Here is a 19304-nt window from a genome sequence, read left to right as displayed (position 1 = left end):
GCCCATTAAAGTAGCTTTATCTTTTCGTTTTACAATAAAAGTACGACTAAACATGAAGTAAACAAACTCTGACATAACCAAAATAAAACACACTTTGGAATAAATTTTACTTTCCTATTTAATGACCAAAAATGAATGAGGGCTATCGTTTTTTGTCTCATTAGATGGAGCACTGTTGCGTGAGGTTTTTAAGTATGGCTTTCAAAGTCTGTTATTGCGGGCGTGAAAACAAAGTTTAGATTAAAATCTTATTTAATACACCTTAAAACCGTACTATAAAAATATCGAGCATGCCACAATGTTGCATAGTCCCCGTTTTGTTCGGAAAAAAGGGAGGACAAAGGTTTCCGAAAGACAAATCGTAGGATAACACTCGCAATAGTGATAAGGATAGGTGTACTATAATAAAGCAATTTTGTGTGTTTGTCACGTTTTCTTATATGAATCATTAAGGAAACTATAGGTCTGTTTGTATTTCTTTGTCTACAAATTCATGTTTATATATGACTGTTTGTTTCTCAATAAATAAATAAAAAAAAAAAAAAAAAAAAAAAAACTGTCTCAAAACACAGACATTCATTGCCCCGGAACGCATATTTGCCATAATTAATTTCAGATATTGCAAAATATTCACAAAATTATTCTAATTATAAATAAACCCGCGTAGCTCACCCAAAAACTATGAAATTTGACATTTCAGAGACCTCACGCTACACTAGCGCCTCTAGTGGCGAATTCATACGCGATAGCCCTCATTCACAGCCCTTTGTCCACCCAAATCACGGTATCACAGTAATTTTGTACTATAAATTAATGCGTGATATGTTTGATTTTTGTCACAATGTCGCAATGAAATTTCAAAACGTCAGAACCTCAGAGCCGACAACCTTGCGGACGCTAGGTGGCGCTGATGTCGTGCACAGAGCCAATAGCTCCGTTAATAACATCTATACAAAAGCACTCACAGTCGAGACACTCCTGGGGCGGAATGCAGGCGTCCCCTTGCCGCAGGGTCCCCGCGGGGCAGTAGCAGCCGGGGAAGCAGTGTCCGGGCTCCGCGGGGCAGGCCTGGCGCGCCGCGCCGCTCGTCGAGCAAGCTGGCTCGCACGCCTTGCTGTAGCACTCGTAGTGGACCAGCGGCGGCGGGCACTCGGCCGCTGCGGTCAACGAGAAAGTAACGACAAAAGGAAAATGAGGGTCACTTGCATTTAACAGTTCTACCATTTGTAGCTGGGCCAATCAACTTTTTTACCGACACTAATCTATCCGTGACATTATTCAAACAATTGCAGATTTTTGTAAGTAAACATGTTTTTTCTGTAATTTAATAGATGGTGTACAATACATGCCATCGTACGCAAGTTCAACCTATTAAACCGTGAAATATCTTGTTGGAAGTAAGATTTTTTGGTAACGCCAGAGACAATTTTGGTAACGCAGGAGACGCCCAAAGTGTCGGTATAATAGTTGATTGGCCCAGCTGTCACTTTGTGTCTTAACTTTTGCGTAAGATAATTTTCACAAAAAAGTGTTAGTATCTTTTTTTTTCAATTTTAGTAAGATATGATTTTCCTACTCAAAATCAAGAGAAAGAAGAGAGAGATAGTTTAAAAAAAAATCCAAACAAAAGTGGCACAGAGTAGTGTGACGTTTTTTTTCATACACTCGGTACGGGCGTCACAAAACAGACTCACAAAATTTGTATGAAAAAATTAAATATATTTTGAACTTATACGTTTAACCGCTATGTGTGTCTGTATGTCTGTGTCACCGTAGCTCTTAAGCAAGTGGACCTATTTTCATGCGGTTTTTTTTTTATTTATAATTAGGTTTTCTAGCAATGGTTCTTAGACATGTTTCATCAAAATCGGTTCAGCTTTGAAATAACAAAGTCGGGTAACCAACAAACTTGTTGTTGGTTAGGTTACGTTATTTTTAAAACGCCCCTAAATTTGTCAGACACACTGACAGGTTACAAAAGCGAATAGATATTTTCGAGCTTGACTCTACATAAAATTTCTACATGTTCGTCTACTCACGGCAAATCAAGGCCATCCTCCACCCAGCCACATCCAGATCCTTATCCGCAGCCAAGCACTCCGCCACGAGCTGTTCCACCAGCAGGCAGCGGCACTCCTCCTCGGTCCTCTTGGTGCCGTTCACCACCAGGTCAGTACACTTGCACAGCTTCTCCAGGCAGATGCTTCTCCACATGTCCAGGTTGAGGACTTTGCCGCATTTGGAGAGGGGTTCTTTGCTATGGAACCAATGGGCGAGAGTGGTATGAGCTATTTAGTTTAGTTTGTCGTCGTCTCTAACCTATGTCGCAGGTGTTCCAGGTGGTAGGACCTTGTGCAAGGTCCGCCCGGATTGCTACCACCATCTTGCTCGCTAATCCTGCTGTGACGCAGCAGTGCTTGCACTGTTGTGTTTCAGCGTGGAGAGTAAGACAGTCGGTGAAATTACTGGCACTTGAGGTATCCCATCTTAGGCCTCTAGGTTGGTAACGCATCTGCAATACCCCTGGTGTTGCAGGTGTCTACGGGCGGTGGTGATCTCTTACCATCAGGAGACCCACCTGCTCGTTTGCCATACAGTCGAATAAAAAAAATGACACACTGTTGCACGCATTTCTCCTCAAAATGGAAACGTATAGTCATGACTAAAAGAATTTCTTTGCTCACCCGCGACCATAATAGCTAAGTTTATGCAAGATATGCGTGTTCATGCAGTTCCTCCACCACCACACAGTAAGAACACACACAAATCACACAAACCCATTTATCACCACCACCACTATAGTGACTGACGCGTTTCGAAACGTATAGTCAACCAATTTGATTTCTAAGCCACCAGGCGACTAGGAACCCTGTCATAGTGAATAATATTATTTTCATCACACTTGCTCGTCACAATGATGTTATTCTATGCCTGTATACTATTACTAAAGGACAATGGCCCCAATTATTCCCGCGGGAATTATAAATTTAAATATACTTTTTCTTCTGAAGGGAGTTATGACTTTAGTTTTAAAAAGTAAGTAGGCCATTTCAGACCAAAAAGGTTTCAAGTCAGCCAACGTTTTATTTACATCTTTAAAACTGTCAGTTTAAACCTTAAATCGAGATTTAAAAAAGCCTACAAGATGTCCTTAGTACCCATAGTACAAGCTTTGCTTAGTTTGGGACTACGTCAATGAGGGCTATCGTTTTTTGTCTCACTAGATGGCGCACTGTTGCGTGAGGTTTTTAAGTATGGCTTTCAAAGTCCGTTTTTACGGGCGTGAAAACAAAGTTTAGATTGAAATCATATTTAATACACCTTAAAACCGTACCATACAAATATCGAGCATGCCACAGTGTTACATAGTCCCCGTTTTGTTCGGAAAAAAGAGAGGACAAAAGTTTCCGAAAGACAAAAATGTCTCAAAACACAGACATTCATTGCCCCGGAACGCATATTTGCCATAATTAATTTCAGATATTGCAAAATATTCACAAAATTATTCTAATTATAAATAAACCGGCGTAGCTCACCCAAAAACTATGAGATTTGACATTTCGGAGACCTCACGCTACACTAGCGCCTCTAGTGGCGAATTCATACGCGATAGCCCTCATTGGTGTCGATTGTCCCATGATATTTATTTATTTATATTTCAGAGCCGTACGTTAAGACGGGCAAGACACACTGATCCAAAACTTTGATTTTAAGGCATTGTGGGAACTTGGCTTGAAATTCCTAATTTAGCGAAAGCACCACTTACGTGATGACGTCACACAGGTCCCAGGCGCGGCGTTGCCGCTCCGGCGGGATGACGCTGGTGCGGCAGGCGCGCGGCGACAGCCCGGGCTTGGCCCAGCCGCGCCCGAACTCGTCCACGCTGCGCGCCGGCCCTCCGCCTGGCAAGCGTAGGTCGTTGCTCGGGTTGCCGTCGAAGAACCCGCAGAGACCGTCTACGTAGCCTTTGTGAGTCTTGTACAACTGTGAACGTGTAATTAAACAATTATAGAATTCAATTTTACGACGTATCTCCCGACCTGATAATGATAAAACCTATAATAAAGAAAGAAAGAAAGAAAGGTTTAATTTGGCTCCAAAAGTACAACTTAAAACTAAGACTAGGACTAGCACTATAACTATTGTTTACATCTAAAACTAAAATAAATAAAACAAAATATAAATATTAACCACCCGCATCATACTTGGCTCAAATGTACCCATCCCCTCAGTGGCACAGCCCCGCTGTATGGCCGACGAGATCTGCTGAACCAAGTACAAGCCGGAACGGGGGTCACCACCTATGTCCCAAACCTGCATCACAACTTCCAGACCGAAGACTTGGCGCCCACCCCCCATGGACCAGCCGTCTCGACCGCAAAACGCATAAAGTAGTACGTAAGGCTGAGTATTTCAGGCGTTTAGACCACACGGCATTCTTAGTTACGGAACCAGCTGTCTACATTACATATCGTCACTACTTTGAAAAAATCTCGTATCTAAAATCAATATGTCAACGAAATTGAACCTTGACATAATGTGCATAAAGTTCACTCGGATAAATAATCTATTTTGAGGTACGAGTTTTTTTTAAGAAGTGACGATATGTAGGTAAGTATTAGCAAAATTACTGTACAAAAGTAAGCCACACTCATACTCACCCCAATCTTGACGTCGCCATCTTTGTTGTATAGTACCGTAAAGTTGTACTTTCTGCTCTTGATGGCCAGTCCGTTGCCCAGCTGGCTGATGTCAAAACTGTTCTTTTGGAAGCAGATCTCCTTCGTTTGATCGACTGCAAAAAAGTTAAATCGAATTGTATAGACTAAGAAACAGTGCCAGCCGAAATCGCGTAACGAGGGTTCTGAATAAAGCAAGCAAAAAAAGCCAATTCATGTTTCATGAACTGAAACAATCAGCGCGACCTTATGATAGATAGACTTCTAACAACACACACATCTGGGACTAACTGGGTCTGGGTCTGGGTAGCATTGTGAACGGTTGTGTTGCTCTGAAGATGAGCTCTGTTTGAGTTCGAAACGCGTCAGTGTAGTGTGGTGATGGACGAACTGCAGGAACATCTAACATAAACTTAGCTATCATAAGATCGCGGGTGAGCAAAGTTATTGTTTCCGTTCTTTGATATGGACCTCCGCAAAGTAACGTTTGATTCAATAAATTATTCATTAGCATTTTATTTTTATTTTAAAAAGTTTTAGCTAACGAGGTGCTGGGTTTTACCTGTGTATTCGTAGTTGTCGTACTCTATCATGAGGCTGGGCTTTACGAGGATAAGCTGGTCGTCCTGGCGCACCAGCAGCTCGTTCTGACATCCACTCACGCGGCACTTCTTCCGGACTGTACAATAGGTAAATTATGTATTTCATTGTTATTTTTACAATGATATCGAAAATACAAACTGAAATATAGATGCATAGAAAAACCAGAAAAATAAGACCAGCGCTGTGAATCGAACCCAGGTCCTCGGTATTCCGTGCCGCGTGCTATACCGCTACATCACCACTGGACAGCGATACAGACACGAATTTCTCCTATGCACCACATATCTCAGCTTATGCTTAGCACGTGGCACGGAATTTAGAAATAGAAATAGAAATAGAAGACATTTATTCACGTTCACAAAGACACACAAATACAACCAAACTAAAAAACAACAACAGCAAACACAAATAAAACAAAAAAAAAAGAAATACAAAAATTAAAATATATGATTTTGTGTGTCCTCGCAAAAGTGAAACGGCCGCTGACTCAGCATTATGCTGAGGCGTTAAACGCCTGCAGCGCTGATATTCTGTCAGAACCGTCTGTGACTCGCGGAATGATACACAAATATACTCACATATATAAAATTAAGATATATAAATATATTTTATTGATTTCTATGCATCACGGGTTTTTCTATGCGTCTATATTTCAGTTTGTATTTTCGACATGGGTTTTACGGGATGACCGTAAAAGCAACAAAAAAATTGGAATTGAAATAAAAAATACAAAAAGATTCCAAAAAAACAATCTTAATTTACAATGATAGTTTTTTTGACAGGTGAAATATCGCTAGATGCCGTTTGTATCGAGAGGTCCTCTTCATGTTACAGTCTTAATAGCGATTGATTTTTGGAGTCCTTTTGTATTTTTTTTATTTCAACTCCAAATTTGTTACTTTTACAGTCATCCCGTGAAATCCAACGAAAATACAAACCGAAACATGGATGCACAGAAAAAAAACAGAAAAAGAGACAATGTCGAGTGGTGGCGTAGGGGTATGGCACGCAGCACGGAATGCTGAGGACCTGGGTTCGATTCCCAGCGCTGGTATCTTTTTCTGTTTTTTTCTGTGCATCCATGTTACAGTTCGTATTTTCGTTAGTCTTAATAGCGATTGACTCATTTAGTTATTCAATCAAACACAAACGTGACAGAAATGTCAGATTGTCAAAATCATTTATGTATGTACTAGCTTCCGCACGCGGCTTCGCCCGCGTGGAATTCAGTTATCGCGCACTGTTCCCTCGGGAACTGTGCATTTTTCCGGGATAAAAAGTAGCCTATGTCACTCTCGGGCCCATCAACTATCTCTATGCCAAAAATTACGTCGATCCGTCGCTCTGTTTCGACGTGAAAGGCGGACAAACATACAAACACACACACTTTCGCATTTACTTATAATATTAGTACTCGTATGGATGTATCTATGTAAACTCTTTATTGTACAAAATAAGTAAACAAAAACAATTGACAAACAATGAGATATAACGGGTGTGGCCTGTAATATGAGCAAATAATTAAAACAGATCATACTCGTTAAACTGAACCACGTTAGTTCAGCGAGTACTATTAAAAATAACTAGTTTCTTAATTATTACACTTTTAAGTGTATGCGAAGAAGCAATGTAAAGCAAAATGCTTGTTGTTTGTAGGGTGACAGGCGATGTCAGTTGTGTTCTAGGATGGCGTACATTGATAGCAATATTTAATTTTTATGAAAAAGGGAAAATATAAAGACTCCATTATTTTTAAAACTCGCTGAACTAATGTTGTTCAGTTTGACGAATAAGATCTATGTTTTAATTTTTTGCTCGTATTACAGGCCACACCCGGTATGTACAAAGGCGAACTTATCCCTTTAAGGGATAGCTATTGAAATATTTGTTATTTCCTATTGAATATGTTAGTTATGAAATAAATGTTTCTTATTCTTATTCATATTCTGGGTTACGGGACCGAAGAACAACACTAAAAAGTGAATTGACCTATTAACATCGTTTTCGGCCGCTATTTAGTACTGTACCTTTTGTCCCAGTACAGCTAGGAAGCTGATTTTTTTCTAGATCTAGGTCTAAGCTTACCGAGCACGGTCCACGCTTCAGAGGGCGACACGTCTCTCGCCAGGATGTGGAAACACACGTCGTACTTGTACTCGTGTCCGTCAAACGTGGTGAACGTACGTCCGGTCACGTTGCAGTACACCGGCCGCTCAGGCGGCGGCATGCAGCCGTATCTGAACGAGAAAGAGCAATGTATAGTTCGCCACTAGGACTCGGGTTAGTACCACACTCATACAGAATACTGGCGTGAAATAGTAGTTTTGCTACTGTGTTTCATACGGTGAGTGGGAGATCTGGAGGCTAAACTCCCCTCCCCCCTTTCAAAGTCAAAGTCAAAGTCAAAATATCTTTATTCAATTTAGGCTATAACAAGCACTTATGAATGTCAAAAAAATCTACCGCTAAAAACCTATGTTGACAAGAATCCGGCAAGAAACTCAACGAGGTATATTTTTTTAAACAGATTTACAGACTGACACTGACATTTCACCATTGTCATGTTATCATTCATTTATTCATCTTTTGTCGGTCATCGTTCATCCACCATTACCTCTCATATTTCGTTTTCTAGAATTTTTTTACCGTACAACGGCAAAAACTACTAGACACTGGCCAAATTGTCCTCCAATGGACAGAGCCAACTTTTTTTAAAGAAACAACAACAGATTTACAATATTATTAAATGATATGTATACATCACAAGTATTTAACATAACAAGTATTTTTAACACAGTAGGTTCGCTATTGGAAGGGATCGCTATTGCGGATAGGAATTATTTCCAAATGTCGCTGTCCATGATAAATAATCATTAACTTTATAATACGCCTTACATTTTAATTTCCTTGACTTATTCTTTCCTCCTAATGTATTTTCCTGTGTATCTAATGAGGGCTGTCACGTATGAATTCGCCGCTAGAGGCGCTAGTGTAGTGAGAGGTTTTCGAAAAGTCAAATGTTACTGTTTTTGGGTGAGCTACGCGGGTTTATTTATAATTAGAATAACTTTGTAAATATTTTGCAATACTTGAAATTAATTATAAATGGCAAATATGCGTTATGGGGTAATGAATGTCGGTGTTTTGAGCCAATTTTGACTTTCGGTAATCTTTGTCCTCCCTTTTTTCCGAACAAAACGGGACTACGCAACACTGTGGCATGCTCGATTATTTTATGGTACGCTTTTAAGGTATTAAATATGTTTTAAATGTAAATTTTGTTTTCACGCCCGTAATAATAAACGAACCACTATACTTCAGACAGGACCTTTAATTCTTAAGTTTCTATTGTTACTAACATGCTATGGACCAAATTAGTTGTCTGGAAATAAAAACATTTTAATTGTCCACAGTGGTGCCTGCCAACTGGTGAGCGCAAAAAAGGGTAGCCCTCATTATGTTTTAATAAATGTCTCTCTCTCTCTCTCTCTCTCTCTCTCTCTCTCTCTCTCTCTCTCTCTCTCTACTTACTGTGGACACTGGTTGGCCCCAACTGGAACAGCTTCCAGCTTCAGGCTGTACCCCGGGGGGCACACGGGCGTGGAGCAGATCTGAGGGGGAGCGGTGGCCCCCGGACGGAGGGGGGGCAGCTTCGGCACGCACTTGAACTGCTGGCACTCCTTGACGGGCGCTTTGCTGGACTGAGCGGCCTTCTCCAGGGAGAAGACCGGGGTGAGCTGCGGGGCTTGACCTGAGGGGAGGAACAATACAATGCAAATAAAAATATTCACTCGTAAACCTTTAGATCCAGCAGTTCAATTAAAAATTCAGGAATTCCTAAAAGTTACATTGTGGTTCTCATCACCGTTGCATTAAAAATAATCGTGTCAAATTTCGTGACTCTAAACCCAGCGGTTGAGATTTCGAGATTTTAACTCGATCCCGTGGGAACATCGAGATAAAAATTACCCTATGTATTGTCCAGATATGCTTTGTGCACACCAAATTTCATTCAAATAAATGTGGCTGCCAAGTATGACAATACTTATTTTGTGTTAGGAGGCTCCGCTACTTCCCGCAGTTGTCGACAGATTTAAAATATTTAAGCAGATTAAAAAAAAATTGACATACAAACTTTCACGTTTATAATCAGAAATTCAATTCAATTCAATTCAATTTTAGAAAGCGGATTTCTCATGTTAAAAATCAATCGTCCATGAGTTGGAACGTTGAATTTTATCGATTATCGATAAGTTATTAACGATGCGTATCTTTATTTATTTACTAGATGAAAACCCGGCTTCGCTCGGGTAAAATGTAGACTCATAATAATATGTTTGAAAAAAAATTTTGCCAGTAAAGACTGTCGTACTTATCAAAACATCTGACGTATATTCCCAGCCTTAATTATTATCACAAACACTTTAAAGGCTAACCTACGATTGGTATTGCACCAGTAGATATTTCTCCTAAGTCTAATTTGCCCAAATAACTATGATGTCTCTGTCTCATAATCGTCTGTACGATCGATCTGATGAAAATCGACGAATCGTACCCTTAAGAGGTCACAATGGAGAACGAAACGAAATACAAACCTGTGACACGTGATGACATGACACTAACGCCACTTTTATGTGATGACTTTGACATGTTTACTTCTCAACGCCATTATATACTTAATTTATTCAAGTTTATATTGAAAATACTCGCTAATCCGAATTTTCCGCCTACAAGTTGTCGACTCGGATTGACTAATTTTTTACGCTCTTCAATTTGATGTGCATTTCGTTCGAGTCTACCGTAGACCGGTACGAAATTATTAATATAAGACTAACAAAAATAGTCATCAAATTCACATTTAAGCAAAAAATATATTAATAATATATAGTGTAAGAAAATAAAATTTGTTAACTTCATATCATTATGAACCTATCGTTAATAATAATTAACATCAATAAATAAATAATAACATTCAAATAAAATACAACATCAAATAATAATTTTAAAAACTACTTAACTATTTAGTATTTCATTATGTTAAAAGTCACTAATTAATTACTTACTGATTTTTATATGAATACAGAAGTAGATTATAGAAGGAGATTAAACTTATCGATAACAGAAAAAGTCGATAAAATTTAACATTTCAACTCAAATGACGTTTGATTTTTACCATGAGAATTCCGCTCTCAGTTTATATTAGTTGGTTTCATTTCGCGACATGTATAACCACTTCTGCATCACTTACCATATCCACCTTTAGCGAAACCACCCTTAGAGTATCCTCCCTTCGAATACCCTCCCTTAGAGTATCCACCTCGGGAGTAGCCTTTAGCGCCGCCCCGGTAGTAACGGTTGTAGGACTGGCGCGGGCGCGGAGGGGGCAAGTCCGAGGTCAATGACCTGTAACGGGGCGCCACCAGGCGTACCAGGTAGCCGGGAGGGCATTCCACTACCGGGCAATCTTGAGCTGAAAAAAGGACATCAAAAATTTAGAATCGGTCACCATCATTCTTCAGTGAATTGTTGAGAAGGCGTTAGAATTGATGTTCTACTTTAATACTCCTTCGGGATTTCTCCTTTCTTCAGGGTAGAAAGGTTTACTGAAACAGCACGGCGCGTTATGCTGATGAGGTCAAATTTCATAGGTTAGAGTCTAGCCGAAAAAACTAGGCTGTATCTGTCTAGAAACACAGATGATGGAAGCTAATTCCAATCCTTAGCAGTTTGCATTAGGAAAGTCAAAGTCAAAATATCTTTATTCAGTTTAGGTTAAAACAAGCACTTATGAATGTCAAAACAAAATCTACCACCGGTTCGGAAAAACCTCTGTGGAGAAGAATCCGGCAAGAAACTCAAAGAGGTATATTTTTTTAAACAGATTTACAATAAATAAATAAATAAATATCACGGGACAATTCACACCAATTGACCTAGTCCCAAAGTAAGCTTAGCAAAGCTTGTGTTATGGGTACTAAGCAACGAATAAATATAATTATATAGATATAGATACATACTTAAATACATATTAAACACCCAAGACCCGAGAACAAACATTCGTATTTTTCATACAAATATCTGCCCCGACACGGGAATCGAACCCGGGACCTCAAGCTTCGTAGTCAGGTTCTCTAACCACTAGGCCATCTGGTCGTCTAACTAATATTATTAAATTATATCTATACATCACAGTGAACCGCTTCCTGCGGGCCTATAGAATACTAACGACATAAGGGTGAAGACGAAGGGTGAACACGCTCTCTCCGCCCGGATGCAAGGGCGGGTCCAGTTTCATAGCCGGAAGGGGGGCGGGACGGGGGGGGCTCAAATTCTGGTTATTTTTTTATAAATAACACATTGAATCATAATTACTTATATTAATATTTATTTAAATCAATCCATGTCCATGGTTGTCCTAGATTCATTCTTGGACCCGGCCCGAGGGTGGGGGGGAGGGGGTCATGACCCCCCCCCCAGATCCGCCCTTGTCAATAAACACTCACGTTTTTCAGTAGTAGTCGGTAAGGTCGCCGCCACTGTGGGCGCAGCAGTCGAGACCACTGTCGGCTCGACGGTGGTGGTCACCGTCGGCGGGGTGGTCGTACAGGCTCGCTCATCATCAGGGCAGTCTTGCAGCCCGTCGCACCATTTCTCCAGCGGCAGGCAGAGCTTGCTGGTGGGGCAGATCTTGGTGCCGGGAGCGCACGGGGTGCACAGGCATTCGCAGGTGGATGTCAGCTTTGGCACCAGGTCCTGCAAAGATGACATCACAAAATAGCCACCAAGTATGTACTAAGCCGAGTTTAGATTTGCAAGAAAAATCGTGCAAGTTGCATTTTATTGCGGCGCTCGATTGACCGCTAAAAACTCGTTGGCTTCACGGCCTCGCAATGTAATGCAACTTGCATGATTTTTCTTGCAAGTCTAAACTCGGCTTAGTACATACTTGGTGGCTTTAGAGGACTTATTTCTAGTGACTATGGCACTTGTCCCACCGACGACGATGAGCGAGAAGCGAGCAGAGCGAGTAACTAGAAACGAGTGGGCGAGCAGCGAGAAGCGAGTGTAGTTTTGTCGCTCGGCTGTAAGCGAGTGTTCGCGTGCGACGGGCGATTACTCGCTCCACTCGACTCGCTCGTGCGGGGTGGCCGCCAAGCTGACATCGCTGAGTGAGTATCTATAGCTCAGCGAGTTTTATAGCTCTTGTCGCTGCGACAAAAGATGTAAGAGCGAGTTCTCGCCGACAGTGTGAACAGCCAGCGATCAACTATTAATATATGTGTCTCTTTTACTCACACAGGATCTTATATCTTTTGTTCGTTTCTTGAGCGAGAAAATAGTCGATAGCCAATCGTTTCCTCGCTGGCGGTGAGACAAGTGCCTAAGTGTCGTGTTGTGTCATGACGCATCAGAACGGTATCGGTTTCATAAATTTTATATGCTTGCGTTCACATTTATCTGATGCAGTGTGTTGTGACGGCTTGTGTTGATGCATCACAAGCTATAGAGAGAGAGAGAGACAGCGAGCATCACAACACAACACGACAGATAGTGAATGCGGCTTAACGCGGTGACATTCACGATCGCATTTTCCATCTCTTTCTACGTTCATCCTATACCATGTGCCAGAAAGAGGTAGTGAAAACGGTTGTGATTCCAAGTGCGTTAGACGCAACGTTGGAAGCAAGCAACTTTCATTTACCACTATTAGTAACCGAATGAATTTTAAAACACCCTTGAATAGAAATCTTTCTTACGATTTTTAAATTTACAGAATTTTTGACTTGGCACTTAACCTAATTTTAATTAATTAACCCTTCGGGTGTCGGGCGACCGGCTCCCGGCTTCCCGTGAAGTGTCAATAGAGTTATTTTAATTGTTTTATATAATAATTATGTCAAATGTAATAATAATTTTAAGTTAAATTAATTTATACTATATTCATGACAATTTTATTCGTATTTTTGTGACATATTAATATATTTCTACGCCAGATCTGGTAGACATTTATTATAATAACTACTTATCTGTACCTACCATATTCTAAGAAATAAACCATTTCTATTTTTATTTCAAAAGTTACCGTATGTTTGTGAAGGTTCACCATATTTAAGATATTTCAAAATAACCATAAGTACTTAAATAAATTTATTAATTTAAATTGTCACAAAACTGTTTCAGAAATATCACGGTTGACAGAACTATGACAGATATGCAACTAAAAAAGGTCAAATGTTAAATTAGGACAATGTCCGCTTTAGTTAATCATTCATAATCTTTGGTATGCCGTTTGGGAAGCCGTGGTGGCCTAGTGGTTTGACCTATCGCCTCTCAAACAGAGGGTCGTGGGTTCAAACCCCGGCTCGCACCTCTGAGTTTTTCGAAATTCATGTGCGGAATTACATTTGAAATTTACCACGAGCTTAGCGGTGAAGGAAAACATCGTGAGGAAACCTGCACAAACCTGCGAAGCAATTCAATGGTGCGTGTGAAGTTCCCAATCCACACTGGGCCCGCCTGGGAACTATGGCCCAAGCCCTCTTGTTCTGAGAGGAGGCCTGTGCCCAGCAGTGGGACGTATATAGGCTGGATGATGATGATGATGATGAATCTTTGGTATTACGACTCTATTGAACCTTGTTCTACTTCCATATCTATTTTTGCGATGACCCTGTCCGAGCTATGTTTACGACGCCACGCCACTCCGCGGGCGGCGTAGTCAACTGACCTGGTCGCACGCGCACTCCTTGACAGGCTTGCAGTCGGTGACGCCGCCCAGCTTGCACACACACTCGTCGCAGTTGAGGCCGCGGAACGCTGAGCCCACGGCGTAACTACAAACATACGAGGGAGAAAGAAAGATGTTTAACCAACACTACCCTGTATTATTCTGCCCTCCTAAGCCAAAAGGGAATATCTAAAAAAAAAAAAACACTTTTTTTTTATACGACAGGAAGGCAAACGTGCATGTGGGTCTCCTGATGGTAAGAGAATACCACCGCCCATAAACATCTGCAACACCTGCTGCAGGTGGTAGGACCTTGTGCAAGGTGCCGGATTGCTACCACCATCTTGTCGCTAAGTGAAGCAGCAGTGCTTGCACTGTGTGTTCGGCGTGGAGAGTAAGAACGGTGAAATTACTGGCACTTGAGGTATCCCATCTTAGGCCTCTAGGTTGGCAAACGCATCTGCAATACCCCAGGTGTATGGGCAGTTGGTGATCTCTTATAATCAGGAGACCCACTTGCTCGTTTGCCATCCAGTTGATAAAAAAAAAAAAAAAAAACCTAGAGGCCTAAGATGGAATACCTCAAGTGCCAGTAATTTCACCGGCTGTCTTACTCTCCACGCCGAAACACAACACTTGAGTTATTATCGAAAATACAAACTGAGACATGGATGCACAGAAAAACCAGTAAAAGAGACCAGCACTGGGAATCGAACCCAGGTCCTCAGCATTCCGTGCTGCGTGCTATAACTCCTACACCACTGCTGGACAGTAATCTAGACACGAATTTTTCCTATGCATGCATACATATCTCAGGTTTCTTTTTCTGGTTTTCTGTGCATCCATGTTTCAGTTTGTATTTTTGATATGGTTTCACGGGATACCCGTAAAAGTAACAAATTTGGAGTTGAAATAAAAAATACAAAAAGACTCCAAAAAACCAATCATAACTTGAGTTATTAATACTATGTGTAGCATATAGTAAAACATTCTGCATCACATGGTGTAAATGACAGAAAAGCGTTTTTTTTTAGCTCAGAATACTGCCCATTGACCTGTTTGACTATAGCAAAGTGACACAAAAAAATCTTGAACGAATTTTCCGAACAGAAAAAAAAAGTTAGTTTACAATGTTATTCGGAAAATAAGTGGTAGTTTGGTAAATTAGCTAAAATAGTTTATTATAAACTAGCCGGTTTACTAACGCTATCAACTCGTATCGCTGCCTGTCAAATAACCCTCATTTGACGCAACTACCTAAATAAAAAAAATGCGTAGCGTCAGTAAATAATACTCACGTCATAAAGCCTTCCACGCACGGGCACTGGTCGCGCGACACGCAGCTGTCGCCGTCAAAGTACTTGGCAGTTGCATTGTGGCAGTCACAAGATGTCGCCGGTATGCCGGGACACAGCACGCACGCCTCTGTGGTCGGCTGCAACGGCGACTGCGTCGGCGCGACAGTTGCTGTCGCTGTGGAATTAAGTTCTTGATAGAAAAAGAAATCAATGGTTTCAAAATGGCGTTAGTTTCGATTTTTTAGGCAGAATTAATAAGAAAAATCGAATTATTTGTTGTGTAGTACCTTCCACAATCGATGGGTTTTATTAAATTACGGTAATCCATTATTTGATCAATGAGGTCTTTGTGACAGGCTTGTCGTTTTAAGCACCAAAGACTCCAGGTCCTTGCTTTTTATTTACTTGATTCTAGTTTTAAAATTAAAATTTATTTATTATTATTAAATTAATGTAAATTATAAGTTATGGCCCCCGGTCACGCAGCAATAACAGGCATGCAACAGCATTGAACATGTTCATGGAAATACACTTATAAATTCAACTATAAGATTATTTTAATCATATCAATTAAATTAATAACAAAAAAAAGGAAACTAATGTTGAGAGGCGTGCGATGCGTTCAAATTTTTTCTCTTAATCGAACATTATAGTCTTGAAAGATGTCCAGTTTGAATTGATATTCCAGGTCTGGGCCTAACGCTGTCTAACGACCCAAAAAAGATAAAGATTTTTGGATACGATATAGTGGAAAGGATTTTCAAAGTTTTGTCCTGGTTATGCCCGGGCGGAAAGTTGTTCGCCGACAATGTCGCGTGTTGCATTTTAGTTATATGAGATTATTTATAGGCAAGCAGTCGGGAAAGATTCATTACGTTGAGCGGGGCCCAGTTTATACTATTCGATGTTATTTTTATTCTTACCATCTAATGTATTTTTATGTGTATCGAATTTGTGTAAATAAATGTCTCTCTCTCTCTCATTACGGATGACCGGGAAGGGAAGGCGCAGGGGCCAAAAACCCGGCTGCACGTCCCTAACTCCCTACAGAGCTTCCCCCCCCCTCCCTAGAGCTCCCTAGAGCTGTGACAGGCTAGTTGGCGCTAGTATCACCATCCATTTGAGTCTTGTTTGTGATTGTTTAAATAACTAAATCAGCCAATCGTAAGGTTGTAACGTCGAACGGACCTCTCGATTCTAACGCCATCCAGCGATACCTATCATGAAATCCTCATTATCTTCGTTACAGATTAATATTTATTATTAACAAATAACATAAGCGCCTTTTTAACTCACGTGACAATCTCTATCCCTCTTTTTACTAAGCCCATAATACAGTAGAATTATAAAAAAAAATACTCACGGTACGGTTCAAAGCAGCCAATAGGCTCAACTCTCATCTCGATGGCATCCTTCCACTTCAACGGCAGTACCTTTAAGTACCTCGCGTGTATGGGCGGCCTGAACTCATTGACAACCACACTGTCCTTGTCGAAGTTCGCGGGGAATATTTTGGTAGCCCCGGAGTCGTCTATGACAGGGTTGAACGTGGTCAAGTCTGAGGTGTACATTATGTTGTAGGTGGTGACCCAGCCGTTGACGCCGCCTTTGGTTTTGACGCCGGTGATGTTTCGTGGTGAGGTGAAGTCGAACTGTAATGAATAGCATGCTTTATTGAATCAGGCGTTACTTTGCGAAGGTCCATATCAATGAACTAAAACAATTGCAATTGACAAGTTTTCATTTTTTTAACGCCTGTAAATTACTACAGGAATCGAAAGAGTTTTGACTCCTGAACATGGGAAAATAATTATTTTACTTTATTTCTCCATATTAAAAAAAAAATATATATATATATCCGAAGTTTCCAAAACTACCACAGAATAGATATGTTTCCTTTGCCTTTTTCACCACAAAAAAGAGCTGTCATAATTTTGACAACGTCTACGTCAGATTTACATGATGTTTTTATTTAATAGAGACTAGACAAAAGTAATGAATCTATTGTGTGGTAGTTTTGGAGTTATGCCCTTTTAGAATAAGCACATTTTAAAATAATTGTAATAAATTAATTAATAATCGTAGCGAAATTTTAAAAATATCAGCGTCCTTCTCTTTCCAAACAGAACACAGAGAACGAATCAAATTACAGTCTTAGAAATATGAATCTTGTCAATTAATTATTATATTAGTAATGGTTTTAGGTCATTGAATAGTATGTCCTTTTACAGGCCGTCCCAAGTTATCATGGGTCACTGCAGTGGCGTCATAACAACTCGATTCTCACCGAGTTGCCTAAATTTTTTACATGAAACCGTTCTGACAAGTAGGACAAAACTTGCGTATACTAAAGTCAGAGTTGTATCCGAACACCTAACTTGCGCTTTCCTCATTCTCTGAGTTGCCTAACGCAAATGTTCACTCCACGCCACTGACGGCTATGCTGTCTGCACCGAGAATTGAACGCGTCAAATGGTAAAAAAGAACACCCGTAATTTTACGATACCAATCAAAGGGCTTATTTTGATTTGTTTCAAATAACATAGCATCTTAAAGTAAGACCACGTAATTTTATATTTATAATTTCAGGACAGGGCGATTTTTTTTACTAGGTATATGGTGGGTTTGATCACCCCCCCCCCGCTCCCCCCCGGTTCAGACAGGAGATTATTCTATGAAGGCACTTTAAATTTCAAAATGTTAAATCGAGTAGAAATCGTATAGTTACATTATTAAATTTCAATTCTATGTATTTAAATTTTGATTTTAAATTCAATATTATTGTTGACATTCTTTTTTGTATCCACTAACAACAAGTCTTAAGTTACTATCAAAACGCTATGAGCCCTAGTAGCTTGATATAAATGATCACCATGATCCATTCTCCAGGGGTGCTATACAGCGGCCGCCAGCCTCTCTCCGCGGTGAGGGCGAAGTACTTCCGGTCCTGGTTGTTGGAGCTGACTTCTATGCTCTCCAGCGGCAGGTCCGCAGCCAGACCCAGAGGCTCCGTACACTGAATAGGCTCGGGCTGGGGACAAGTCAATTAAAACATTATTAAATAAAAAAAATAAAAAAATAAAAAATAGGTGTAATGCGGCGCGGTTTGTGGTATTTTGACTATGAGTGAAAATATCGAAAATACAAACTGAAATATAGATGCACAGAAAAACCAGAAAAATAAGACCAGCGCTGGGAATCGAACCCAGGTCCTCGGCTTTCCGTGGCGTGTGCTATACCGCTACACCACCGGTGTGGTTACCGTCATAGCCCGAAAAGTAGCGAAACTAAAGTGACAGCGTGCGGGGCATACTGCTCGCAGGACTGATGGCCGATGGGGTCAGAAGGGTCTCGAATGTTTTTTTTGATTAGAAATGAAATTTTGTAAAACTTTGTTTTGAAACTTACAACGAGTAGTGGTATGAGCTCATGTCCGTATACGTTGCCACTAGTATCCAGGCCCGGCAGAGGCAGAAGCTCATCAAAATCAACCTATCGAGAAATTTTGTTCTTATTCCGATCTAAATTTTTTCCAATTCCAATAAAGAAATTTTTACCCGACTGCTCAAATAATTATGTATTTCGAATGTAGCCTCAAAGTGGTATCATTGATTCATCATAACTGTCCGAGTGACATAAACAAAAGAAAGGCAGTCGGTAAAAATGTAATTAATTTTTGGAATTTCAACGCACCTCAAACTCAAACATTTATTGACATAAAAAAACACACAACATCTACATCACAACAAAAACACAGTAAAACCACAAAAGGAAGAAGAGAGAAAAATAAGAGACGTTGCGCACATTAATGAGGGTTTGTTGATTGTCAAATGAAATATCTCTAGTTGCCGTTGGCGTTGCTTGCTATGTGTTGGTGTACAATGAAGAGTTATTGTATTGTATTGTTCAAATTTCAACCAGCGCTCTCGGAAAGACCATCATTGCCAAGAAGAATGCACCGCAAGAAACTTGGCAGAAAGTCATTTTTTCCACATA

General features: G+C 40.4%; 1 protein-coding gene across 1 annotated transcript in view; it reads right to left on the bottom strand.

Annotated features, from left to right (window-relative positions):
* The window catches only part of LOC141427906 (hemocytin-like), a gene marked incomplete at its 5' end in the record, with an annotated part of 42621 nt that extends 24282 nt beyond the window's left edge, over positions 1-18339 (bottom strand). The window contains 13 exon segments of the mRNA XM_074087506.1: positions 966-1157; positions 2040-2257; positions 3767-3984; positions 4662-4795; positions 5242-5358; positions 7368-7519; positions 8814-9033; positions 10531-10752; positions 11786-12035; positions 14011-14116; positions 15309-15483; positions 16672-16960; positions 18181-18339. Coding sequence (XP_073943607.1) covers positions 966-1157; positions 2040-2257; positions 3767-3984; positions 4662-4795; positions 5242-5358; positions 7368-7519; positions 8814-9033; positions 10531-10752; positions 11786-12035; positions 14011-14116; positions 15309-15483; positions 16672-16960; positions 18181-18339 — 2452 coding nt within the window.
* Between the last annotated feature and the right edge of the window lie 965 nt (positions 18340-19304).

Source organism: Choristoneura fumiferana, chromosome 5 (genome assembly GCF_025370935.1).
Source record: "Choristoneura fumiferana chromosome 5, NRCan_CFum_1, whole genome shotgun sequence".
In the NCBI taxonomy this organism is placed as follows: Eukaryota; Metazoa; Arthropoda; class Insecta; order Lepidoptera; family Tortricidae; genus Choristoneura; species Choristoneura fumiferana.
The sequence above is the reverse complement of the archived record's forward strand: the minus strand, read 5'-3'. Positions and strand labels throughout refer to the sequence as shown.